We start from the raw sequence: 27,500 nt of genomic DNA, 5'->3' as shown, positions 1-27,500 counted from the left end.
TTTGAAAGAACCGTCAGCTGTAGGACAGTTAAACCCCCTCCCCCTCTCCCCTTCTCAGTCTCTCCTCTTTTTCTCTCTTTCTTTCTCTCTATCGCAGACGCACACAAGTATGCACCTTTTTGCCATGTTAAATGTCACATTCGGTTTTATCCCTCTTGTCTGATGTCCGTATTTAACCTTAATGCTCATAAGCTTGTGGAAATCCTGATCTTTCCAAGCAGAAAGAAACAGCGAAGCGGAGTAATTTGGATTTCTATTTTTAAAAATGTAGAGAAAGCACGGTGTGGTATATTGATTTGATTTGGGAAATGCAAACATACCTCGAGGGCGGCTGTGTACTTTTCTCTTTTTTTCTTTTCTTTTCTTTTCTTATGATTAAAAGGAATTCGTATTGCGCATTATGTTTGGAAATATTCATGTCTATCTGTTCCTGGCGTCATAATTATTGAGGACGGTGAGCTTGAACTATGGAGGGATTTCTTTTCTCATAAGGCAATGCCACCGAAAGTCATAAAGAAAATAGATACATTTCTTTTCTCTGATATATTTTTCCCCCCACTCAATACACAGCTATTTTAATGTCAGCCTCACGAGTGATTGACATGCAAATATGTGGCCTGCCTTTGAAAGGAAAAGATGTATTGAAGAATACAGATAAGACTGCTCTTTTTTTTTAATTTTTTTTTTATTGGGCCCTAAAAATGTGCCTGCACGTGCAACATCTCCTCAGCCCTTTTGTTGTACAGGTTTCTGCTGGTCATCACACAATTCCGTTTTTACTGTCCATTCTCTCTCTCTCTCTCTCTCTCTCTCTCTCTCTCTCTCTCTCTCTCTCTCTCTCTCTCTCTCCTTCTCTTTCCCTCAGTAATAACCTTCATCAAATGTACATTTCTGGAGTGTGGCCCAGAACACAATATACTTTGTGCAACCTCGCATAACACCCACTTCAATGGAGACTATTCTGAACAAAATACTCTGAGGTTGAAGGGAAGGCAGGTTGGTTTGTGTGGAGCATTGTGAAAGATGTGCATTATCACACCGGAGCAGAAACACAGGCGGACTAATCAAAGAGCTCTTTGCTGATTCAAATTGTGTGCTTTGTGTGAGAAATGTTGATGTTAATTTTGAAACATCCATTTACAAGTTCCCTGATGCACGTGACAGATCCAGTTTAGAAAAACGGTTAAGCAACCTTGGAAGCTATACAGTAAAGTCCAACCTTCGCCCTAGGGCTTAGGTGGGTCTAAGCAATAGCTGTGGTTTCACTGACTATAGAGAGAGATAAAGGTTATTCATCTCTTAGAGTATCTTTATGCTGACTGCCAGTGAGTTCCGGCATGGTATTATTTACATTGACACCTCATATCTTTAACATAGGTCACTGAGGTTTGCTTTGATTGATAAGTCAAAAACTTCCATTCAGAAAATAGCTCTCTCTCTCTCTTTCTGTCTCTCTCTCTCTCTCTCTCTCTCTCTCTGTCTCTCTCTTTTTTGTCTGAGCAAGCAGTCGGCTAAAGTCTGGGTAAAGCTGTGATTAATAGTGGCTTGCTAAGCAAAGGAGGAGGAAGCCGTCTCCTAGGGATGATGTATGGCTTCTTCTCTTCTCACAGCCTCCATCCATGTGGAAGCCACCCAGTCAGATGAGATGCAAACACCTGAAAAATGGAAGGGCATCACTTGTGAATTAGATGTTAGAGGCAGGGTCTACTTCATCATACGCTTTCAGGTCTTGGTTGGTAAGGAATACAAATAGTGGTCTAGGTGTGTAAAGCCAACAGTGTGGCTTTGTGTCATTTATCAGTGCAGACACAAATGGAGGCTAAGTTAGAGGCTTTGTAGCCAGACTCCCTAGAGCCCTCCTACAGAACAAAATGCTAGCATACAATGTCTCGGTTAATCAGAACCTGACTCATACACCATAACATAACTTCATATTAGCGTCCAATTGGTGACAAACTTTAAAGGTATCCTTAAGATAATTAAGCCATTTGTGTCAGTTGTCTAGTGAGAGCTACTGCGGTAAAATGATTATGACCATTCATATAAGTGGGTTCAAGAGTGCTTTTTCTATTTAATTCAACCTCAAGGCATAGTTTCCTTGAGCAGTTTTTATTTTTGTTGTTTTTTTTTTTTTTGTCATTCTTGATTTAGTTTGATTTGGTATTGAGCAGGCTTAAAATGTATACATACGTGTTATTGCTGTTCTTTTGATTAAACAGAGAATCTTTTCTCGGGAAAAAAAAAACAAATACAGGAGAGTCCGTTTTGATGAGAATGCAAGAAAACCTCTCCCCAAAGTCACCATAGTGAGGCCCAACATTGTGTTTAGAGTGATGAATTGAGGGCAAAGATATGAAATATAGATGTTCAAATCTGTGATAGAGAAAGAATTATTGATGTTTGCAAGCTGGCCACTGATTCCGAAAATCCACATCAGCCACGGTGGGCTGAGTAAGCAAGCAAGCCAGAAAAAAAAAAAAAAGACAGAAAAAAAAAAAGTTTGATTCAGTATCAGACTGTCAAACTCAAGTGCAAGAGCTGAGAGATTCCTGCTTTTTGGATCAGAAGAAGTAAGCATTTTGTACTCGGGCTACTCCGTACTCCTCACAGTTGTTTCATTCTTTGCCATAACTCAAATATTGAACGCTTATCCCTGGAAAATATTTCCAACCAATCATCCTTTTTCCAAATGATGATTTACAACAGAATGATAGCCCACTGGTGCATTAAATCAATCTAAATACCGTCGCTACCATCTATTTAACCATCTGCTCCTTCGCACAGAACCTTTATGTCTCCTTTATGTGTTTAATGCTAGTCTGGATGACTCGGGTTAGTTTTTGTCGGTGGCCCTCTGGTCTCAGGACAGTTTTTTTTCCCGGTGGCGTACAGCCGGATGGTGCTTTACTCACACAATGATGACAGTGCTGTAATGAGATAGTGACTGATGTGTTCAACACTACGGCACATCCTTGGGGTACGTGCCAGGCTAATAGATATATTGGAAGTGACGTGGGGTTAAGTATCCCTCAGATCCGTTTCTGTATGCCCTTTGTCTTATCGACGCAATCCTTAAAGGAGGCCAGCTGCTGTTCTCTCTTTCATTATCATGCATTAAAACCTTCTGCAAGAAACCAGTGCTATGAAACCATGACTAATCATCTAACCGCTTCTTGTGAAACACTTAAATTCTATCCACAATACTCATGAACGGTGGTGCAAAGTATTTACATCCGGAAAGAAAGAAAAAAAGAAAGAAAGAACGAGAGAAAGAAAGAGTATCTTTGAGACAACCTTTTCTTATTTATTTGTTTTCTCTCTCTCTCTCTCTCTCTCTCTCTCCCTCTCTCTCTGTCTCTCTTCCTCTCTCTCTCTCTCCTGTTTGTGGCACAGGTCTCCCACAAGCTAACAAGCATAAGATCTTTGAGGGGCTGACCATGGAGCACGGTTTCTATACATCAAAAGACTTCCTTCCTCTTGTTGCCAAAGCCAGTAAAGTTGGTAAGGGAAAGAGAGGGGGTTTTGGGACACTAACAGGCTAACAGCACTGTTAGCCTCCTTAAAACTCTTATCTAATAATGTTTTGTTTATGTGCACATTTATTAATGTATTTATTCATTTATTTCATCGTTTTTTCTTGTATGCTAAAAGAAACAAGAAAGTAGTGCCTGTGGTGGAAAAAAATACACTACTTTGAATGTCAGCTGTTTTTACACTGGACTTCAGATTTTACACCAGACTCTAGAGTAGACAAGAATAGCAGTTTTAAATCATGTACCCATTATACGACACCAAGAACCACTACAGTTTCAAACTAGAACTTATTTTTTTGACAGGTAAAGGGAATCTTATATCTATTTCTTTTTCTCTCTATCTCTCTTTCACCATGTGAGTGTTTGTGTCTGTGTTTCTGTGTGGGTGTGTGGGTGTGTGTTCTCATCCTCAAAACTTTGAATTTGAATTACACTGAACATCTGAAGAAGCGGGTGATACCCCCTGGCTTAATCTTAACCAAGCTCCATTTGACCAAACCCTCCTCTCTCTCTCTCTCTCTCTCTCTCTCTCTTTCTCTCTCTCTCAGGCATGTGTAGCTGCCGCTCTCAGCTCCCAGACCTCCATGGCAATGTGATAGTTCTTGGAGCCGGGGACACGGCTTTCGACTGTGCCACCTCTGCTCTCCGCTGTGGAGCTCGACGTGTGTTTGTGGTTTTCAGGAGGGGCTTCACCAATATTCGTGCTGTTCCAGAAGAGGTATATACCCATCTACTCACACTTTGAGTTTTTGGGACACCATTTGCAGATGCAGCATTACGCCCATTATGTCCACAGTTTCTTACCCCTGATAACTGAAAAATGTACAGAGCTTTAAACACATAGGTAATCTTTTTCACCCTTCCACAATCAAAGCATTTCAAGGTTTATTTCCCTCTATCTGTCTTTGCCTAAAAGTTGTACTTGGTGAATTCTAGCTCCCTGTTGGTATGGAAATGTAACTGTCGGAGAGGAGAGGTGTTTAATCTGCATCACTCTATTTGTATTTCTACCTGTGGATAAAATCCCCAAATCATTTTCTCTTTCGGAGGGAGGTAAGCTGTTGTAACGAGCAGCTGTTATCAACTGCGTACACATAAGCGTACTCATAGACACACTCTGTAGCGTTGGAGGGCTTTGGCTAATAGGGCAATAGGAGTTTGTTTTAGCCATCATACAAAAATTTCATCATTCAAAGCCTTTCGCTACCCGCGGCGTCGATGATAAGTCGGTCTGCTCATCTGAATAATGTAGGGTGGATCATTTGAAAGTAGCCAACGGTTTGGCAGTGGTTTGTGCTCTCAGTGTTGTTCTTGATGAGCTCAGGCGCCCACTCGACGCTTGACACAAAGAAGGTGTCGGCGTTAATGAGGTCCGTGTCTCCAATACGGGCGCACGGTCGTACGGTCGGAGTTCCAAGCGTAAGAGTGACAGATGACCGCAAGTGTTCAGAGAGAGAGAGCCTTCGGCTGGTTAGACTCTGACTTTAATTTGGACATCTTTGCATTTCATCCGTTACGGATGTCAACAAGAGTCAGGTATGAGCGAAAGTATGTGAACTCAGGCGGAGGAGGGAGAGGAAGAAAAAAAAAAAGAGGAAGGTGGGAAAAAAAACTCCTGAGGTTACGATGTTAAGATGTTTTTGTTCTTTGTAACGTTTTTTTTTTGTTCTCCCTCCACAGCCCTCCAACACACAGACACATACACACACACACACACACACACACACACACACCCACACACACGTTATGGTAGGCTAGTATTTAACAAAGTAATTAAGACGTATTCTTTTCTCAATGACTATTACTGTGGCGCTGCCATGGAGACAGAAATGATAAATTTAAACTTAGCAATGAGAACAACAGCAACTATTAGCAGTTACTTAAAATGCTACATTTTTAAATAGAGACGTGTGAAAACTGCCGATACCGCAAATTAAGCCTTTTCACAAGGTGGTCTGAGTTCTTGATTTGTGGGTGTTAGTTGCCTTAAAGTTGAACTTGCAGGTGTGTTTCTGGATGAATCCTACATGCTGCAGAATTCAGACAATTTACCGCAGGCCAACAGGGGATAAAGAAGCCATTAGAATTTCTCTTAGTGTGTGCATCCCATGATAAACACTATAATTACAACTACTGTGCGGATAGATATGACATTTCTGAATGTAATGAACTTTTGAAAATTATTCTCAGACTTCCAAGCCAACATAAACTGATTGAATGCAGACATCTCTTGGCATCAAACAGCGGCATATTTCAAGGGCAACCTTTCTATGAGAGCACCATACTGTGCATGTATTTTCCCCTGAGAAATGATTTGCTTGTATCCCTTGCATCAGAAAAAAGAAAACAAAATTGCTGTTTCACCATAAAAATTCACGAAGTCATTGGGTTTATTTAAAAATTAAATGCTAAATTAAGTATTCATTTTAAAAACAAATGTATCATTGGTGATTCTGTATGTTCAAATAACTGAACTTGAATCAAACACATGAATAAAGATTTCCATTTCTAATTGCATGTCGTTGAGTACTCCTTCCATATCTGACTTTTTCTACACTTCCTCTCCTCTCATTACGCAGATGGAACTCGCCAAGGAGGAGAAGTGTGAGTTCTTGCCTTTCTTGTCTCCCCGCGAGGTCATAGTGAAGAATGGACGTATCACGGCACTGCAGTTTTGTCGCACGGAGCAGACAGACTCAGGGGACTGGATCGAGGACGAGGACCAGATCGTGCGCCTTAAAGCCGATTACATCATCAGCGCTTTCGGCTCTATGCTGAGTGACCCTGACAGTAAGGCGCCGCACTGAAGCGTTTGATTTCATTTGCTGCGTGTATTACAGAGCGTTATGAAATAGCTACAGGTCAGCGCTGAATAGTGAGATAGTGAAATAAATGATAAAATACATGGAATGCTTACGTTCAGTCATGTAACCATTGAGTCATATGACACCGGCAACCAAGAATGAGCTAACATTAGTGTTATGTATATCCTCAGCAACATTAGGTTAGTGCTTCCTAACAAACATCAACTCTCTTTACCAGTTCTCATATTTCTTCATCACATACAGGATATATCTAAAACTAAGTTTTTGTCTCTTGCTTTTGTTTTAAGTTGACCCAAATAAATTGAATGCGTGTTTTGTTTTTCCACAATGAATCTGTGGCCTTGAGGACCAAGCACAGGTGCATGCAAATGAGTGTAGCAGCAGTCCATTGCGTGAGATTTTCCCTAGAGAGTTGTCATAGAAAATAGACAATATACTCTTGTCAATACACTTTCAGTGATGCCACACTTATCTTTACTTAGCAGATTTGAGCGGCCAGCGTGTGATAGCAATCTCTCTGAGAGCGGGCCCAGATAAGGTTCTCTCATGGGTTTGACATGAGAGGCTCTTTTCATCATCTCAATCACTTATTGATCCACCAAAATACACACATTTTATTTTAACACATTGTCAAAAAAAAATCTACCGTATATATCTCTACCACACACACACACACACGCACATGCAGACATTTAAAGAGTGTAAATATGTGTATATAGTGTATGTATATACGTGTGTGTGTGTGTGTGTATATATATATATATATATATATATATGTGTGTGTGTGTGTGTGTGTATATATATATATATATATATATATATATATATATATATATATACATACACACACACACACACACACACACATACATATATTTATATATATATATATATATATATATATATATATATATATATATATATATATATATATTTGTTTTTGGGGTTTTTTGCTTCCCAATCCTCAGTCCTTCCCCAAGATCTGAATTACTTATCACACTCCAATGGTTCACAGAGTCCACAGGATAGACTAGGACAGTATTCATGAGGAGAACAGCTGAGATAGGGAGAAATCCTCCAGTGCAATCTTCAGTAGGTGGACCAGTGGTAGTGGCAGCATGATTAGATCACAAGGCAGAGGCAGCTGACTGGCCATTTTTACTGCCAAGAGCCCCCCCCTCCCCCGCCCCCCCCCCCCACCAGGCCAATGAAGTGTGACCTATCCTTTAGCCTGATGCCTCCCTGAGATAAACCAGAAGCACGGGAATATAAAGCTCTCACAGTCTTAGACCAAGTCAAGCGCCCTTAACCCTACAGTCGTTAACGATCCTAGTGATTGGTCTTATTTTGCCCGGTAACCCAATCTGGTAACGATGGATTTATTATACAACTGCGATAAAGTAGTTGGTAAAATAACAGATTGCTGTTGCAACCTGTCATGTGACAAAACCCTCAGCTGTCCAACAGTAGATGTCAAAGCATCATTTGGAGATTATGAATGAAAAAGCACAAATTTTACTGCACTTTGTAACTCAATTATTGTAGCATTTTGCTTCCATTTGGACAGATATTAAATATGTCGATTATGTTACGAATCATACAGCCTTTATTTGTGGGGGAATAGCCTCTGTGCAGTGTAGCAGATTGTATAAGGTAGGTTTGCTGTGTTGTGCTGAAGCCAGGCTGATCTCTTTTGATCTGATGCCCTCTTTGCTATAACACCAGTACATGACAGCATGGTCTGCTAATGGTAATGGAGCTGTGCAGTGAGCGTGTGGTTTAACTCTGGGAGCTCTGGCTCTCTATGGAGGTCATTTGTATTTAAGAACAGAGAAGATCCTAGGGGTCACACAGACCTGTCTCACTGTCTCACAGCAGAAAAAGATAGACAAAGAGGTGCAAACAGAAACTGGTGTGGTTTTACTTTTTCTTTTTCTTTCTTTCTCTCTTTTTTTTCAATATTTGTTTTTGAAGAGGTGATGAGTCATCACATTCTCTGAAGGAACTAGTGGCCTGGCTTGTTGTCTGCGTGGTCTTGGACCGTGATAAAAGCTATAATAACTATAGAGCAAGAAATAATGTCAAAAAAAGAGGAAACATAGACATTAAGGTTCTAAGCTCCCATGTATTTTGTGATGCTGACAGTCAAGGCAGAAATTCCTCAGCTGTCTGTCTTTGTCATATGTATTATGCTTCCCTGTCAAACAGTGAATGCTGTCAAACTGCGTATGAATAACCAGTGCTATTTACATGGAACATAATCATGCATCCAGAATTCAAGTCTGAACACAGAAAAATGTCTTTTCTTATTTACCTTGATTTTTATGATGCAAACGCTCCTTTTAACAGACTTCACAGATTTTACATGTTTTTGAAGATTGATGTGGTGTTCATGGAGATGAAGTAGTATAAAAATAGTAGTATAAAAACGTTCTCCAACAACCAGAGAAGGTTTTGGGGTCCTCTCTACTGTATCAGTCATATACCAATATACATGTATGTGTCCATCTGTCTAACTAGTCATAGCGAGCATGGTTCCCATCAAACTGACCCGCTGGGGAACACCAGAGGTCAACAACGACACCATGCAGACGAGTGAACCCTGGGTGTTTGCTGGAGGAGACGTTGCTGGGCTGGCCAATACGTCCGTGGAGTCAGTCAACGATGGCAAGCAAGCCTCCTGGCACATCCACAAGTACATTCAGGTGCATTTCCTCTTCCAACAGGTTATCAGACACTGGCAACATAGAGAACACTGAGCTCCATTTACTAGACTGACATTAGTGCTAATGACAGTCCTGGATGATCTAATAGAAATCTAATAGAAGCTTCTAGGTCATTCTCTATGTAACAAAGAGCTTTATTGCTCACGTGGCTTGTAGCACTTTTCTGTGGCATTTGAAGTGCTTTTTGGCTCTGCTTCCCGAACAGAAGCCTTGACAAATAGACCTGTCTGTACATACTGAACTTGGCCAGCCTGCCATTTGCCGCAGTCATTTTAGAGGTTTTGCCGAGGACATTTTTATGTGTTTTAGCGTTAAGGCAGCAGCTGTTGAGTGGGGTACGAGTTCATGCTGAGGTTAATAATAGTAATGTGAATGTGGCCAGAGCAAGTCTGACTTAAGTGTTTCCTCGTTGAATCAATTACCGCCAGACGACTTCGTAATTGTGGACCGAAGTCTAAGAGCGAGACAAATATTTGCAAATGGGTTCAGGAGTTCAAGTTCATGTAAATGCTTGTAGGATAAGTGTACATTCTGTGTTTTTGCTTAGCTGGGATCTTTGACTGTTACCTTTTGTTTACTTATGGTCAAAGGTGACCTGAAATTTTTTTGAAAGTAAATTTGCAGGGAGTGCACATGTTAGTGTGTGTGTGTGTGTGTGTGTGTGTGTGTGTGCGTGTGCACATAGGCATGCTTCTGTGTGCACGGGCACCTCCGCTCTGAATATTTGCTTCAGTATTGTGTTCACAGAGTTAATGTTTTGTGTAATGTATTTGCATAAAGATTTCACTTTTGTCTTGAAAATGGGGACTTAAAAACTCAAAATAATTTTCTTTTTTGTTTAATGAAGTCTTTTTGGTGATTCAAATAATGAAGTGTGTGTGACTGTGTGTGTGTGTGTGTGTGTGTGTGTGTGTGTGTATTTGCTTTGCAGTCTCTCTATGGTCAGACAGTGGACACTACACCCAAGCTGCCTCTGTTCCATTGTGCCATTGATGCTGTGGACATCAGTGTCGAGATGTGTGGCATCAAGTTCCCTAATCCGTTTGGCCTGGCCAGTGCTCCGCCTACCACCAGCACGGCTATGATTCGTCGTGCTTTTGAACAAGGCTGGGGCTTTGCTCTCACCAAGACTTTTGGACTGGACAAGGTAATTTACCAAAGTAGCATTCACTTCACACCAACACACGCTGAATGACTCTGTCCTCCAGATATTTTGGTGACATTTAGTGACTCTCCTCTGTAAGTGTAGAGTAGAATTTTTCAAATTTAGACTGGATTGATGATAGTTCTGTGCTGTGTTTTCATCTAGCACTTAACAGTGCAGTAATAATACAGTGATAATGATAAACTTATCACATTTTATGAGTGTTTGTTTGCAAAGGTGTAAGTACTCTATTCACACATGCATGTGTGTATGTGTATATGTGTACATGTGGGTGTGTGGGTGGATGAGTGTGTGTGTGTGTCCCTCCATGTGCACAGGGGTGCGCTTCTGCGTGTGAATGTGTACGTCCGCTCAGAATATTTGCTTCCATATTTAGTTCAAGCTTTAGAGTTAAAGCTTTGTGTAATGTCTCATCCACTCAAACCTTGATGAAAAACCTGGGCTAAGTCACAGGGCCTGAAAGCCAGTGTACTCAGAGATGCTGGCATTAATAAAGTCCTGATAAGCCATAAAGCAGTCCAATAAAGCACCCCCCCCCAACCCCACCCCCCCCCCATGCACTCAATGTTCACCATAATGAGCTACATTCTGGTGGCGGCAAAAAAAAAAAAAAGATGCAAAACCAACAACCCCCCATTAGGCAGAGCTGCATCTGCCTTGTTAGCAATGTAACATTTGTTCTTGACAGTGAAAAAAAAAACAAAAAAAAACACAAGCACGAGTTGTTTATTGAACTCCAGCAGAAAATCTTTTGTTTTAATTTACTTTCTAATTCGAGTGATGGGAAAATTAATCAGTAACATCTGTTTGTTCTGTGTTAGCTGGCAGTCTTTGATTAGTGGGGCTAGAAATGGAAATTTAATGCAAAAAAAAAAAAAAAACAAAACAGAGCAAAGCCTTGGTTGTGAGTTGTAATAGACATCACTATAGCAACCCTTAAAGTACTGCTCTTGGATCAGCGCATCAGTTTCATTAGGACTGACAGAAAGCAAACAGAAACATTTTAGGCCCCGTCACACATGCAGTAGAGTCGATGAAAATGACAAAAGAGAGCGAGAGGACGAGAGAAGTTTATGCTTCTTTTTTACACTGCCACCCTCCACCTGGCTGACTTCAAACCAACCGGTGTTTTTGTACTTATTAGAAATAGGCATAGTCCAAGAGTCCAAGAGTTTTGGCATTGAAATTGTATCTTTTACTGATTTTATTGCCACGCGGCTGTGTTTTCAATATCATTTTCATTTGTTTGATTCTCTGTATTTCTGCGCTCTGAAGTATGGAAGATGAGTTTGTTAACACTCATGACGTGGTACTTTGCCCTTGTTGATTGTATGAACTCTTCAGAAAGGAGTTAATCATTCTTCAAAGCTCCAGCTGCTGCTTACCGACTGTATAGACAAGAGCTAAATTCAGCATGTGGGTAAACAGAAATCATATTGCGATGGGGGTTATGCTTTCGCTGAAATTATTGGACAGGGGCCTCGCCGCCCTGTTTCCCAAGAAAGATAAAGAAAAAAAAAAAACCCTCTATATGTCAACACGTGAACGGTGGCTCCTACGACTTCAACCGTCATCAGACTTTTACATGAGGGAGCTCTTTTTAATATCCTGTTCGACTGGCACAGAGCTGCTCCACGACTGGGCAGAGCTAGTGTGGCTGAACGGTGTTGATAGCATTCTCAAAGCCCCGCCGATTGTCGCCATGGATATTGAAGCGCTCTCTGAATGCCACATGTGTGTGTGGAATGGCTAATTTGGCATGTAATATTAGGAGCTATGAGCTTGCAAGCGGCATCTTCATTAAATATAATTAACAAACTGTATGTACATATCTGGGAGGATTTAAATCACAAGGAAATTGAACAGAGACCCAGGTAACCCCGTGCTGTTTCCGTACATAGCTGTTTTTGTATTATAAAGATCTCAAACGCCGGCCCACAAGCAGCTCGCTTCTCTGAACGGGCGCAGCCCTGCGAAACCGATTACTGCCATCAGACAAATTCAGGTAGAGGCTGTCAGTTGTGTTTATGCAAGACCTGTAGAGCTGGAGGGGGTCTGAAGGGGTGCAGGGGGGTTGAATATGGGGGGGGGGGTATCTTTTGATAGAACAGACCCTTTGGGCCCAATTAGCCTTCTAACTGATCCGTGTGCAAGAGGTTTAGTGGTGCATCGCAGGCGGCCCTGAGGTAGGGCCCGGGCCTCCCGCCAGAACCTGGCACTTTCACAAATCAAAAAGTGGGAAGGTTCAAGAGACCTTCACTCATGCAGAACAATGCTAATTGTAAAAACGCAGATGAATGATGGATGCAGCTTTTCTTTTTACGAGTGCTTCATTGCCTTTTACTCGTGTACGGACGCTTGTATTACACCTGTAGCAAACAGATTGTTTCGTTTCGTCTGACGTTAAGGCCAGTTGATTTTGATGGTGTTCATTATTCCTTGAAGATCACATGAATTGTAAATATACCAATAAAAAAGATAGAGGTTGAGAAAAAGAGAGGATGTGCTTGATTTTATCACTATAACTGACGTGTTAATATTTAGGGCTCAAAAACGCTAAGACATGGTAATTAGTATTGCTTAATACAATTGTGACCTTTTTTGTTCAAAAGGTTTGTAATTTTTGTAATTGATAGGAACATACTGTAATATTCCTACTCAGCTTGAATACATTCCTTGTAATTCGACCTGGATTAGAACATCTACCAGATGAACACAGTTCTAATATTAAAATTACAAACATAACTGTCATACAGTAATCAGATTTTATGGTTAACTGTATAACTCACACAAAAGAAGTGTTAGTGTTAGTATGACTCTTCCAATAATTACTATACCTTTTTTTATGTAGGCATGAGATCACATGTAGACGTACCCTAACCAGCATCAAACGTTAGAACAAACAAAATAGTTTTCAAGCACACCTCAGAATTAGGGTGACCAGGCATCCCGCTTTACGCTGTACTGCACAGCATTTTGAACCTTTGTCCCGCATCCCGCATACTGAAATAATGTCCCGCGTTTTCATCAGTCATTTTGTTTTTAATCATCAGAGATGAGAACACACGGATGCGTTCTTTTACCCGCTCGGCACGTGAGCCACGTATGCCATTGCTGCACAGTTTCTACACTACTTAATAGCGCTACGTCAAAAGCCGCAAACCTGGCTCATACAAATGCAGCATAGCCAAGCTTTTCTAAAAGCCTGGCTTTCATCCCAGTGGCTGAGAAGAGAGCAGTGAGGGCGGTCATCAAGAGGCTGTGACACCCGTCAGTCAAGCTGTGCAGACGTGGGGCCGGTGAACACCTCTGTTATGTCACAAAAACCAAACTTACACAAACTTTGCAGATATGAAGGTAAAAAGCTCCCACGCAACATCATGGCCACAAAGAAAAGAAAACGTTCTTTTAGTAAAGAATGGCCTGCGTCATACTCCTGGGTGTCCTTACTTAACTTCTTCCAGTTAAGGAATGGTAAGATTATATTAGCCTACTCATCTCCACATTTTATGCTTCTGAGCGATATCACATATGAATGCTCTAACGTTGCGAATGACTTAGGGTGACTGGCAGCTTGAGAATCAGCTGTTGGTTAATTGGCCACTGGTTATCTAAAAGCCCTAGTAATTTTACAACTATATGATGAATATCGATTCCGTATGCACATTTATTTTTGTCACGTTGTACAGTTTACTTTCGGTTTCTTTTATTCTATAATAGTTGTGTTAGTAAAAAGGAGAGAATGTGATGGCCTTGCTGGTGTGCTGTGCAGTCGACCAGAGGAGAAAGTATAGGTGTTTACGAGCCGAAAGAGAGAATACAAATGTTTCTTATTCAGTCAGATAGACATTATATCAAAGTTTTAGGTTACCTCTCAACGTTGGTAACACATCCCACATTGTCGCACACAAACTTACTACACATCCCACATTTGGTCTGTTTGCATCTGGTCGCCCTACTCAGGATAGTGTCTTAATCCATCACTGCGCAGTTTTCTCTGACAGCGGCAGCCTTGGTCCCATTCCTCCTCAAGCCCAGAGGCCCCCTGTGAAACACAGTGAAGGAGAAGGCATGTGGAAGACACTCATCCCCAGAAGTCTTTGACCACATATAATCGCTCTTGCCGCACAGGCTGTATCTCTGCACACAGCTGAAAATGACACCAGCCCCCCAGGCAGCACAACTGAATGTGCCGTGCCACTGAACCGACCTGTCAGTGCAGCTAAGTACAGTAAAGATCTGAGATGTGTTCGGCTAATTGCCGGCTAATTACACAGTAAATTGTCTAATTAAGCTGATGGTTAATTAGGGGAGGCCTGCACAGCAGTCTTGGTGGGTTTCTTTCTCAGATGCATAGGAAATAGTTGATGTAATTGACAGAGTCAAGGATGATTGGCAGTCTGCTGGAAAGCTCGGCCACATTTCCACAGAGTTTGACAGAAACAAGGTAGACGTGAATGTTAGAAGATTTTACAAAATTCAGGCAGAATGAAGTCGTAGTGTAAATTCAGTTGGGCACCCTTGGCTAAGATTTCGGGAGGGGGGGGGCTTCTATTTGCTGCAGTGATCATGTTATTACTCGTCAAGTTGATCACAACTTGATATCTCAATATCTACTTTGTGCTCAGTCTGTGTCCTCTTCACACTATTTGATACAGCCGTAGCAGCATGCTCAGATTTGCATATGTGCACAAACACGCAACCAATCTCTCTCATCCCATCTCTAGCTGACAGAACTCATTCTCCAAGTTTCTAAATATAGATCACTGTAGATAGCTTGTGACTTTTTTTTTCCCTTGTTAGCTCTGGGGATAGTGTGATATGTTGGTGAAAAATTTGGTCCATAGATTCTCTCACTCACCTCTCTGGTAGCAGAGACCCACATAAAAACAGGCAGCCCACTCAGCTCCTGACGCCCGCGTCCGCCAGGCAGAGCAGGCAGGAAATCGATGCTGGCTGGGGACAGACGGGGCCAGCATCCCGCAATTAATGCCAATTTGTTATGCACACGTAGCCCTGCGGGGAGGCATGCGACGTGGGCGTAACTTTCCAGCACTGTCTCAGGCACCTTGGGTACACCAAGATCGAGAGAGAGAGAGAGAGAGAGAGAGAGACAAAAGAAAAGATGGATTTTTTTTGAGGGGGGGGGGGGGGGCATGAAGATGAATTATTCAAACAAACACGCCATTCCTCATGTTGCCACATGTTGTGGCGATATGGCGTTTTTTTTATCATGCAGGGACGGAACTGTACGTCATGGACATGTTGGTCCACGTTTTATTTGCCCTGAATGGCTTCACTGAAGCTATTATAGGTCTTATTCATCTACAGGTCAGAATTATAACACAGTGTAGTGAATCTGTGGAGGCGGAAATATTCTAGCATCTGTTACAGCTCTTTGTATTCTTGTGAATTCTAAAAGTTTTGTTCACAGTAACCTTACAGACATCTCTGCCTATCTTTACTAAAGAGAGCAGTGCCCCAGTTTATAATGGAAAAGGGAAGGAGTAGAGCTGAACCTTGTTAGCATGTGCACACAGATGCTCTTTTTCAAAGGATGTCGAAAACTGGTAACTTCTGTCAGAGTGCTCTTATAAAAACTGATCAATCTGAACTCTAAGCAGGGCCAAGTTCCTGTGCAGCAATGCCTGTCAGGTACCTCTTGGAGCCAGGCCTCAAGAACATATCCTTATATAAGAATTAATGTGGACTTTTCAAGGCTGTTTAAAAGAGTGGAGCATAAATCTCCCTTTGCACTCAGAATCATCTGATGCTTTTAAGTATTCCTCCTCAACTTACCTCCAGCTCAGCACCAGTGTGTGCAGATCGAATGGACATTCTTTGATATCTTTAGGGAAGAAATGTCAGTGAATTTGTGAACTGTGATCTTTGTAACATATTATCATGCAATATCTTTGGATAGATAGATAGATTGTTCTTGAAAAGTGAACTTTGATGCTATTTATGAACTTTGCATATTTAAGTTCTTTTTCACCTCATATACTTTAGTTTTGTATACTAGAATGCAGTTTCACCATGTTAATCCCTTTTATACTGGTTACTAAAGAAAATGAGTTCAAGCGTCAGTTAAATGGTGGATTAGAGGATCCACAGTTACTTACTGTCTATTTCTGGGCTTTTTCATACATTATTTTGTGGTGTACTTTAAGCAAATGGAGGTATTTTTAACTTAACCTTGTGAGAAACACACCACCCTTCTAGCTAATTTATGCCTGCATATATATACCTGCAGGTAGGAAGAGGTTGTGTGTGTGTGTGTGTGTGTGTGTGCATATATATATATATATATATTCAACCTCTTCCTACCTGCCTTCTTGTCAATAACCTTGCTTTTCTTCCTATATTATCTGAGTTCATCTGAGTTCTTTTTCCCATCTGATTAATCAGCTTTCGGAGATTTCACTGATTTTACTAACTTCATCAAGGTGTGGGCTGCACTGTGTGAAATCACAAAGTCTATCATCACGTTCAGAGAATTTACAGGTTATAGATTTCAATTGACTCCACATTTAACCTTCTACAATTAATCATGCATTTTGCTCGTCAGGACCACGAAATGAAGTGATAAAAACTGTGAGTATGGACATATGACATTGTTTGTATAATTGACAAATATAAATATGAAAATAATTGAGAGTAATAGTTGGTGAAATTGTACTGATAGTTACTTACAGCAGCGGCTTCAACAATCGTGTATATGATTTGTTTTCTACACATAAAGAGAAAGTAAAGCTGGAGAAGAATGCAGAGAACTTTAAGTTTAGAACAAGCGTGGGGTGTTTTTTTCACTTAGCTGTTAATTCAGCGTTTGTAAAAGTCTGCAGGTGTCGTGCGTGGGAAATTTTTTGATAGATGTCAGATGTGGTGGCTTTGCTGTGACTTTTTAATCGCGTGCCTCGAGAGTGGGTGTTGAAAATCAAACTCTTAATTTTTTCCCTTAATATGAAGATTTTTTTTTTTTTTTTTTTATGGTGATTCATAGAGTATCACAAAAAATACCTTTTTGAAGATATTTTGAGGGGGAAAAAAAGCTGTTTTGCACAGTTGTTGTTTTCATCTTCTGAACATCAAGTTCACAGTTCGTATAAGTTGAAGAACCTTGCATAGGAATCAAAGTTCTGATGATACTATTTTGACTTGTGCCTTTAGAAACAGTCATAATGCATTTTGAATAGAAGATGTTCTCAGAAGAGTTGGCAGCTAATCATCTTTCTAGACCTTGGAGAAACACTTCAAACACGATACATTTAATTTCTCTCTTTGACCTGTCATTTTGATTGAGGTTTTACCTAGTGTTGTTCTGTATACTTGACAAAAGAGCCTTAGTGCTTCTGTGAATGAAATATTAGGTGTTTGTGTTTCTGCAGCAGACAGCTAGGCTGTGTTAGCTGATGTCTTCAGAAACTATAACTAGCAGATACATGCCGTTTGCAGCTGCAAACCTGAGTCCTGAGAAGAGTAAAAAAAATATATATATATTTTACATATAAGCCGAACAGGAAGCCTTGTGGTTGAGTATATTGCTCAGAATCAAACAAACAGAAACTGACATTTTATTAAAACTTTACTAATTACTGGTCTGTGTTTATTCAAGGACATACAAAATATGGACATCCTCCATGCATTTAAATGTGGAGACTAGCAAAATATGTGAAGGTTTGTAGTTCACTTAAGAGAAAAGGCTAATAGGGAAATGTATAAGACAATTTTTGTCCCATGAATATGAGAGGGGAAATGTTTTATTTCTATTGACTTATTTTTATTAAAACATCCTGTAGCCCATCATCAGGACATGCTTCTTTTGGACCTCTGTGCTAGTCTGTCACGGATTAGAAAGGATGAATCAAATAGAGAGAGATTGAAGGCAATTTTATTCAGTCAACAGGACTTTTCTTCTTTGACCCAAAAGACATTACACAGCATAGTTCCACTTTTAAAGAAAAAACTATGAGAACATGAACTTTTCATATCAGTTTTGCTTGTTTGTAAGTGGAGAACACTGAACAAAGTCCATCCAGGTCATTCCCTTTGTCTTTCCCTGAACATAATTTAGTTTGCATTTCTGGCTTATCTTATCTGGACACAAAGATCTAACCATGAACTACAATGTTTGCCTCTGAGTGTTCACACATGTAACATACCATGAGTGATTGTGTAAGGTGACACAATGTGGCATCCTACACCCAGGATCTGTATACTCTACAGTAGACTTGGCCTGTGATCCATTAGTGGCTAGATTTGTAGTTTTCCCTGTACTTGTCACTGACAAGTACAGTGTGTATAAAGTGAAAGAGAGACAGAGAGAGAAAGAGCGAGGGAGAGCGGAGGGAGAAAAAATAGATTCATATACCTACCTATCTCCATCCCTACCAACCACCAACGTGTCAGGGTAATGATGGCCGTCGTCATAGAGATAATTGTGGTCCAGCAGTTTGTGTGTGTGTCAGCTGAAAAATAGCCAGGACAATGCAGACAATTTAAATGGCGTAGACTAATATTTGGCCAAAGATTTGCTCGGTGGGGAGAAAAAAAAAAGAAAGAAAGAAAACATAGGGATAGAGAGGAAACGAGAAAGCACATTACAGCATTTTCTGCAATTACCTTGAACGCGCCTCCGGGGCCAGCCTATCACAGAGCCCCGCCGCATATAAACATGGTGCGTCATGTGACATTTGATCGCTCTCTTATCTGCACTGTTCATTTTGGGGGAGAGGTGCTGGCTTGTGAAGGGGGATTAGTTGCCTGTGCAGTCGTGATAACCCTTCAGCGAGAGTAAACCCACACAGGCAGCTGGCTAACCAAGCAGCCGGCTAAAGCAGGCCTAGCTCACTGGGCCCTGCCGCTGTTTGACAGGTTAACACGTACTAATGGACCGCCAAGACCCCGGATTATTTACTTACACCACCCATGTCCTTCTCACGCATTATCCTTTTTTTCTTGAGGACAGCTCTCCCCAAGGGTTTTGTTCTGTGTGTGTGTGTGTGTGTGTGTGTGTGTGTGTGTGTGTGTCTTAGTGAGTGTGCGTGTGTGTGAGTGTGTGTGTGTGTGTGTGTGTTTGTGTGTGTTTGTGTGTGTTTGTATGCCTGTGTATGTGCATGTGTATGTATATGTAAATGACTGTGCATGTGGGTGGGTGTGTTTGTGTATCATATATTTATGCAGGCAAATGTTGTGTACCTGCAATATTGTCCTACATTTGTAATCATTATTTGTGTATACATATATGTGTATGTGTATTTGTATGTGTGTGTGTGTGTATGCGTGTGTGTATGTGCGTGTGTGTATGTGCGTGTGTGTGTGTATATATCTGCTCACCTACCAGACTGTGTCAGAGTCTCTTTTGAGTGATTATTTATCAATTGTTTTTTGATTATTTATTTATTGTCTGATGTCATACCTGCTGCATGTGTCATGGCATCTCGTCCGTCTCCCCATCACCCTCCCGAGTTCACACTCCCTCTCGTGTCACCAGCACTACACTGGCTCGGCTCTTTTCAAGAACCGACTTGAAGCTGAAAAATCCACAAGTAAAGCAGGGCTGTTTGGCCCTGTGGATGTGTCTTAAGCATTAGCTCAGAGCAGAGCAGATGTTAGAGAAAAAGGAAAGCAGAATGGAAGAACAAACTCTCTCAGGGTGAGAAATATGCTCTTATGGTTATAGGAGTAACACTTCATTGCTCATGATGCTTTGGATTCGCCCTTATTCAGATCATTCCAAAAAGTCTGTTGCACTAATGAATGCGTCGCCTGAGTCACTGTTTTTTTTTTCACAAAATAACAGAAAGCGGCAAAGGCGATGAAGTGTAGATAGTGTGCTATTATCTTAATTGTTTTAAATTGCACGGCTACTAATTAACGCATGCAAATTAATCGTAATTGTTCAGTGCTAATTGGCAGTATTTTTTTTGTTTCATTTATCATAGTTTTAGTTAACTGTGAAAAGCAAATAAATATAAATTAGTCTTAAATGTGCTTGATTGATGGTAATATTCAAAGGGGGAGATAGCAAGAGTTTTGTGTATTATGACATAACGAAAAAACAATGTTCAGCATACATTATGTTAATTTTTCATCATGCACCGAGTAATAATAAGAGCTTTATACTGTGGATCTTGGCATTTGTAGATCTTTAGTGAATACCACGCATCTGAAGCTGTGTCTTTTGCCTCCCCACAGGACTTGGTGACAAATGTGTCCCCGCGTATCGTGCGCGGTACCACCTCCGGTCACATCTTTGGCCCTGGCCAAGGCTCCTTCCTCAACATCGAGCTCATTAGCGAGAAAACAGCCGCCTACTGGTGCAAGAGCGTGGCTGAGCTCAAAGCCGATTTCCCAGAAAATGTAAGTTTACAACTCAACCCTGCATGAAGTTTTTTTTAATATATATATATATATATCCAACTGTTTCTTCTTCTTCCACTTCTTCTTCTTTTTCTTCTTCTTCTTTTTCTCAGTCGTTTTGTTCTTTCCTTTCTCATTTTTCCAATTAGAAATTTGAACTTGTATCTAAATGTGACTCATGACATTTGTTTCCCATGCGTTTGGGGGAAAGAGAAGAAAACTGTCAGTGTTTTATCAGCAGTTATAATTCTCTATAGAGGAGGTTCCATTTTTTTTCCCCTGAAATTTGAGTCTCCATGGCTCACTGCATGTTAACTGCTTGACAAGTGATTTTTGTTTGAGAAATTTAAGAAAGGTTTTCCAAGAGCCTTCATTCCATTTCTCCTTCATTCAGTTGCAAATGACAATTTTTTTTTTGTACGCTTTTTAGTGAATTCTTTTCATTACAATCAGCCACCCCCCCCCCCCCACCCCACCCCCCAATCATTTGCAATGAGACAGCCCGTTTGAGCACAAAATCACTTCCTCAAGGTTTGTTTTCTGTCGGATGCACTAGAGGATGAGATTAATTCTGAATTGCTCTCATAATTGCAATGGATGCCTGCATGTTTTCCCCCCTGATCAACACCTCATATCCACCGTTGTTTTCTGCATTTTTCCTTTTCAGATCTGACCTCTTCACACTCACATCTCTGTGCTCTCTCTCTCTCTCTCTCTTCACTACCAAAATCTGCAAACAGTGATGTCACATGCATCAGTGAGACACTCATTGACAATCTTCACTGATGTGAAGGCTTGTCATACAACCATTATCTCTATTTACTGTTTACAATTTCCATTTTCCCCAAATACTCCACTACTCGACACGCTGTGACCCCTTTGGGGGGCAGCGTCCCTTTGTCACAAAGCACTCCCCCTTCAGGCGTCCGTCAAGTGCGTCGTCCCGGCAAATCTCTCAGCAGCACTCGGCCAAACTCATCATGGTGTGTGACTCCCGAGGGGTCAGGGGTGGCCAGAGCGCGCTGCAGCGCCGAAATGAATACTCTGGCAAAGTAATGAATAACAGAACCCTCACAATGATGTAAAATTACTCCAGCTCACACACACACTTCAGCCCGCTCTGCTCCAGGCTCTGTGTTCTCTCTCTCTCTCTGTCTCTGTCTCTGTCTCTGTTTCTCTCTCTCTCTCTCTCTCTCTCTCATGGGTATATCTGTGGAACTTAGTTGGACTGAATCTCTGGTATACTTGCACTGAAAGAATAGATTTCACTGAGGGCGCAATACAACCCCTGGCCCCTCCCCTTCCCCTTTTTTAATATCCCTATATCGGTGGTGATTGACAGTTTCCACGGCAGCCGATGTCCCTGGAGAATCAGCTTTGCCAGTGTTTGGCAGACAGACTCAGTTACCTCAGCACGGTGTTATTAAAGCGATAACAGGGCGATTTCTATGCTTCTCAGAGACACTACTAGCTACAAAATTTCTCTCTCTCTCTCACTCTCTCCCTCTTTCTCTCTCTCTCACACTTTTGCTCTTGCTCTCTCTCCCTGCCCCCCCCACTCCCTCTCTCTCTCTCTCTCTCTCTCTCTCTCCCCCACTTCTATCCTCTCTCTCTCTTTTTCTCTTTCAGTCTGATCAGCATGTGATTGACACATGCTCCACACCTATATTTTGAGGAAAAAATGTCCATACCTGGCCTGTCTCCCCACTGAATGCAAAACTGAGTAAAGGAGTTGCGGCGATGTTGCGTAAGCATCTGCCTTTCTGAGGTCTATATACTTTGCCCTCAGGCCATATGCAAGACATTACATCTGTTTACTTACCACTGGCACATATGTGTGTGTCGTGTCAGCCCAGCTTTCTGTTGTCGTTCTCTGTGCAAGTGGGAGAGCCTCATTCCTCTATCAGCCCTCTCTTTTTCTAGATCACAGTACCTGTGATTTTTCCCTTGTAAATTTCTCATCCTATCCCAACAGCGTTTTGAGTTTCCACTCATGTCTTGTGTTGTATCTATCTCAAAATATTTAACTACTGTTAATGAGCCTTTCAGATAATGATCAGATAATGATAATGATCTAATTCCCATTCAGCTCGATTAGTCGTATAACTGTATCTTACAGTATCAGAAGCATGCTTTCATACATCTTCATTAAAGCTATTAAAGAAAAAAATAATGTATGTACAATGCCGCTTTAACTGCCTTGAGTCAATATGTGCTGTTGAGCCTGGGGTTCCCCCAGGGTGGAAGGATGAGGGAGAAGCTGATGGACCTGGCAATCCTTCCATGCGGAACGATGGATGGACTCATAAACTCCGACACATGCTCACTCGCTAACAGTGCACACAGCTCCAGCTCCTTTGTGCATTGTATATATCCCGCCCCATTTGTTTCCCTTAAAACCAAAGGCAAGGATGAGACATGCTGTATATATCTCAAATCTCCCCCTCTCAAATGCCCCCCCCCCCTCAACGCACACACACACACACATACACACATCTTTCCCTCCACCCCCCTTTATGGTGTCTGGAGCACAGAGAGAGAGAGAGAGGGAGAGGGAGAGAGTAATGAAGCTGAAATCCAACCATGCCACAGAAGAGTGGAATAATGCCATCAGCATGATGTTTTTATTGTTTTAATAATGCAGACTTGCCACTAGGTGTGTGTGTTGGTGTGTGTGTGTGTGTGTGTGTGTGTGTGTGCGTGTGCGTGTGCGTGTGCGTGTGCGTGTGTGAGTGTGAGAGTGCGTGCGTGAGTGTGCATGCTTGCGTGTGTGTGTGTAAATTCACTAAATGATGTGTGCAAGAATGCTGCAGTTAAGGACAGCATAATAACTTTTGCAGGATACATTTGGTGTGCTGTGAAGGATTAGGTTACAGATGCATCAGGTGAAATTGTTCTTCATCAGTCATTCTAACTCCCCCTCCGGTGTTTTTCTCCTCTCTCTGTCTCCCTACACAGATTGTCATATCCAGTATAATGTGCAGTTACAATAAAGCCGACTGGACAGAACTCGCCAAGATGGCAGAGGTGAGTGTGTGTGTTTGTGTGTGAGTGTGTGTGTTTGTGTGTGAGAGTGTGTGTGTGTGTGTGTGTCTGTGTGTAATTTCCATTTTGATAACAGGCAGAAGTTCGCTTTTAAATCTCAGGAGGAAGCTTTAATGTAAAAGAATAACAGAAATTCTGCCAGATTAGGAATTATTTCATTATTTTTATTCCCTAGAAATGAGTTCATGCTCCACGAGTTGATTAATTATATCTTAAAAGCACTGGCCGTAATCAAGTTTTCTTGAAGACGGATTGTCATGTCTTGCTGAAGAATTTGATTTTTCCGGAGAGCTTTATATATATATATATATATATATATATATATATATATATTCATAAAAAGAGAAAGCATTTGTTGATGTTTATTGAACTTGCAGTAGCTCAGTTGTGGTGCTCTCTGACAAACAGACAGCCATCCATATTCATAGTTTTAAGCCTCATTGCTTTTGTGCAGAGAAGGTTTTACATTAAATTTGCATTAGATACTGTATCATTGGATCTCAGCCTTTCAAACAACAGAAGCCAACTGTGCTCACAAACTGTGAAAAAAAGTCAGACAAGTGTTTTGTGTGTGTGTGTGCACATGTGTGCTTGTGTCTGTGTGTGTGTGTGTGTGTGTGTGTGTGTGGAGAGGTTGTGCTGCTCCATTTTCTTTTCTCTTGATTCTGCCCACATTAAATCTCTCAGTCATTAACACTTCTAACTGTACCTGAATATGCTTGTCGTGTTGAATGACATGTTGACTGACACACACACAAACATACCTATATCTATCCATCTTTCCCTACAATGCTCTTGAGAATCATCTGGTTTTAGCTATCTGTCAAATACAGTAATCCACAGCATCTGTTTACAATGGGCTTTTAGCTTTAGAGTGTTCATACTGATTCTGACCATTTGAATTGAGATGAAATGTCAACTGAGATTTTTCTCCTAATAAGTTAGAGACGCACATTTGAATCGCTTCACAAAAGCTTCGCGAAAGTTTCGCAAAAGTTTCATAAAAACAAAAAGTCCCTTTCTCACCTGAAGTGCATGTTTGTGATACCAAATTAAGAGTTCCTTTTAGGTCTTAAAAAGGAATTTCTAAATAGTTTTTAAGAGGGCTCTTAATGCTTTTGGAGTGCGTCAGAGGTTTGTGTGGTAGGTTTTCATGTGAAAGCCTTCATGTGCTTGTGACGCACACATGCCCTCGGATGGATCACAGTTCCCTTTGGAAATGTCAACAGGTGAAACAGGCTCTGCCATTTCAAGCAAAGTCTCTATTATTGTAGATGGGAATTCACTATGACGTACGTATGACACCGCTGGTCGCTAATAAATGTGTCGCCCTCTGTATCATCCCACCAATTAAACTACCCCCTCACGCAGTCCCACGGAGTACAGCGGTTGAGTGAGCGGACTGCACATTAGCCTGGACCCACTTGCTTTCCATTTCCATTCAGAAGATATTCTCGTGTTGCCTTTGGTTAGTGTTAGTGTTTGAGTTGCGTGCTGTCGACAGGGTGGAGTATGACACATTCAGGTGACACTATGAAGAGGTAGTGAAGTGGAGAGATAGTGAACAATACCACATCCTGCCCTCTCCTCAATTACATTCGACAATTCAACCATTGGCTTGAAATGACGTTTTTTTCCTGTTCATTTATGTTCATTCTGTTACAGAGTGATCTCACTTTAATGTGAGATGAACTTGCGTTAGATACTCATTGGAATGGAGATTCAGAGCACTCTGAGAAGCCTGCTGTCTTTCTCCTGTCCCAGAATCATGAGAGAGAGAGAGAGAGAGAGAGAGAAAGAGAGAGAGAGAGAGAGAGAGAGAGAGAGAGAGAGAGAAAGAGAATAAATATATACAGTAAAGAGTATGTTCTTGCTTTAGTTCAAATAACTGTCTCCTGACCAGTCATTCACCCTTAACGTTAGCTGATTGTTAAAGAAAAAACTGTGTCTGTGAGGGCTGCCTTCATGGTGCAGTGGGTTGACTTGGATGGGCGTTTTGGCTTTGATCACAGTGGAGTGGTTAGTTCTTGTCAAAGTTAGTGTCAAGTTTGATCAATGTTTGTGTTTAAGCCTCGGGCTCTCTAATGGAGCGTGTCAAGGGACCGGTCTTTCTCCTTCTCTCCTTCTTTCTCTCTTGCGCACTCAATCGTACACACGTAAACACAGCTCCACGCTGGATATTTACGCATCTCTCTCTCTCTCTCTCTCTCTCCTCTCTCTCTCTCTTTCTTTCTCTTTCTCTTACTCTCCATCTCTTTGTCAGAACAGATCATCTCTTTCAGTTCTCTTGGTGAGGTACACCGCAGTGCTGTGTCGATGTGTGAATGGTAATGATATTGTCTGTTCTCGTCCAAAGCCATAAAACACCTTTGCCTTTCTGGAAGGGTTGAGCCTTACTACGATCAATAGAGCAACTGTCTCCCTTCCAGCTAGCACAACAGTTGGCTGTTGTTTTCTGCTCAGGTTTTGATCTTTGATGTCGATATACTGTGTGGTCTATCAAGATAAAAGGTTAGCAGCTTTGAAGTTTAATGTTGTGGAAAGATGCCAGGGCAAACCAACCACAGCCAATATCAGAAACGAACCAGGCTGCTCGTCCCTTGAGTCATTCTGGTGATAACAAAGGAAAACTTATTTGGAATGGCATTACCATTACATCACTGTAAAGAAATTGTTTATGTTGTCTCAGCAACACAGACCTTCCATTGTTTGTTAAGATGAAATACAATATAACAGAAAAGCAACTGCGTCGTCTCCGTGGCTTGTATCTGGCGGGTACAGGATGGCATGGTTTGTGTAAGACACGGAAACTTTTTGAACTTCTAAAAATCTAACCGCTAAAAGCTGGTTCTTCTCCCTTTTTAACCCTCTTCCATTTTGTGCCACTAAATCTCTCCTAAACTCGTCCTTTTCCTCCCTTAATGGCTGTCGGCGTGAGGACTAGAGCCGCTTTGGCAGGTCTGTAGAGTTACTATTGCGGAGGATCTCCCTCATCTCCTCTCTGCCATTTCACAACAGTTTTCAAATGGGTCATATCTTTAGTGTAATTGCCTGCTCCACACCTTTGCAATGTTCTATGACACTCCCGCCATCACTTTCCTTTCTGCCTGCCTCTCTTTCTTTTTCTGCTCTGGTTCCAGCATGTCTTTGTGTTTTTTAGACTCTGTTTTATGACTGCGTTTGAATCCGCATATGCTCTACCTCCCAACCGCTGTGGAAGCATCTCAGCTTGTAGTTTTTTCGTTTTGTACCCCATCTGTCAAACTGGCAAACATACAATACACGTAACAGCATTAGTGTAGTCATGTTGTAATTCATTTTTTTTAGGCACTGAATGTTTGAATGAATAACAGAAGGATTTTCTCCTGAAGGTATGCATTGTGTTGAGGTGCGTTTTGTGAGGTGTGCTGCTCTTTGTGTGTGCTGACTAGGCCTCGGGAGCGGACGCTCTGGAGCTGAACTTGTCCTGCCCACACGGAATGGGAGAGAAAGGCATGGGACTGGCCTGTGGACAGGTAAGACATGGAGCGTGTACTGCTACATACACATAAACACTGTTACAAACATTAATGCAACATGCATACACACTGTTACAGCTTGGAATGTTACACACATACACACTGTTACAGCTTGGAATGTTACACACATACACACTGTTACAGCTTGGAATGTTACAGACATACACACTGTTACAGCTTGTATGTTACAGACATACACACTGTTACAGCTTGGAATGTTACAGACATACACACTGTTACAGCTTGTATGTTACAGACATACACACTGTTACAGCTTGTATGTTACAGACATACACACTGTTACAGCTTGGAATGTTACAGACATA

General features: G+C 41.4%; 1 protein-coding gene across 1 annotated transcript in view; it reads left to right on the top strand.

Annotated features, from left to right (window-relative positions):
* Nucleotides 1–27,500, top strand: part of dpydb (dihydropyrimidine dehydrogenase b) — a 67,680-nt gene that overhangs the window by 20,452 nt on the left and 19,728 nt on the right. The window contains exons 9-16 of the mRNA XM_030773264.1: nucleotides 3,394–3,501; nucleotides 4,082–4,251; nucleotides 6,113–6,323; nucleotides 8,879–9,063; nucleotides 10,016–10,231; nucleotides 20,447–20,611; nucleotides 23,570–23,638; nucleotides 27,088–27,171. Of these exons, the coding sequence (XP_030629124.1) occupies nucleotides 3,394–3,501; nucleotides 4,082–4,251; nucleotides 6,113–6,323; nucleotides 8,879–9,063; nucleotides 10,016–10,231; nucleotides 20,447–20,611; nucleotides 23,570–23,638; nucleotides 27,088–27,171 (1,208 nt within the window). The remainder of the gene's footprint in view (nucleotides 1–3,393; nucleotides 3,502–4,081; nucleotides 4,252–6,112; nucleotides 6,324–8,878; nucleotides 9,064–10,015; nucleotides 10,232–20,446; nucleotides 20,612–23,569; nucleotides 23,639–27,087; nucleotides 27,172–27,500) is intronic.

This window comes from Chanos chanos, chromosome 5 (assembly GCF_902362185.1).
Source record: "Chanos chanos chromosome 5, fChaCha1.1, whole genome shotgun sequence".
Taxonomy (NCBI): domain Eukaryota; kingdom Metazoa; phylum Chordata; class Actinopteri; order Gonorynchiformes; family Chanidae; genus Chanos; species Chanos chanos.
This window is presented reverse-complemented; position numbering and strand designations above follow the sequence as displayed.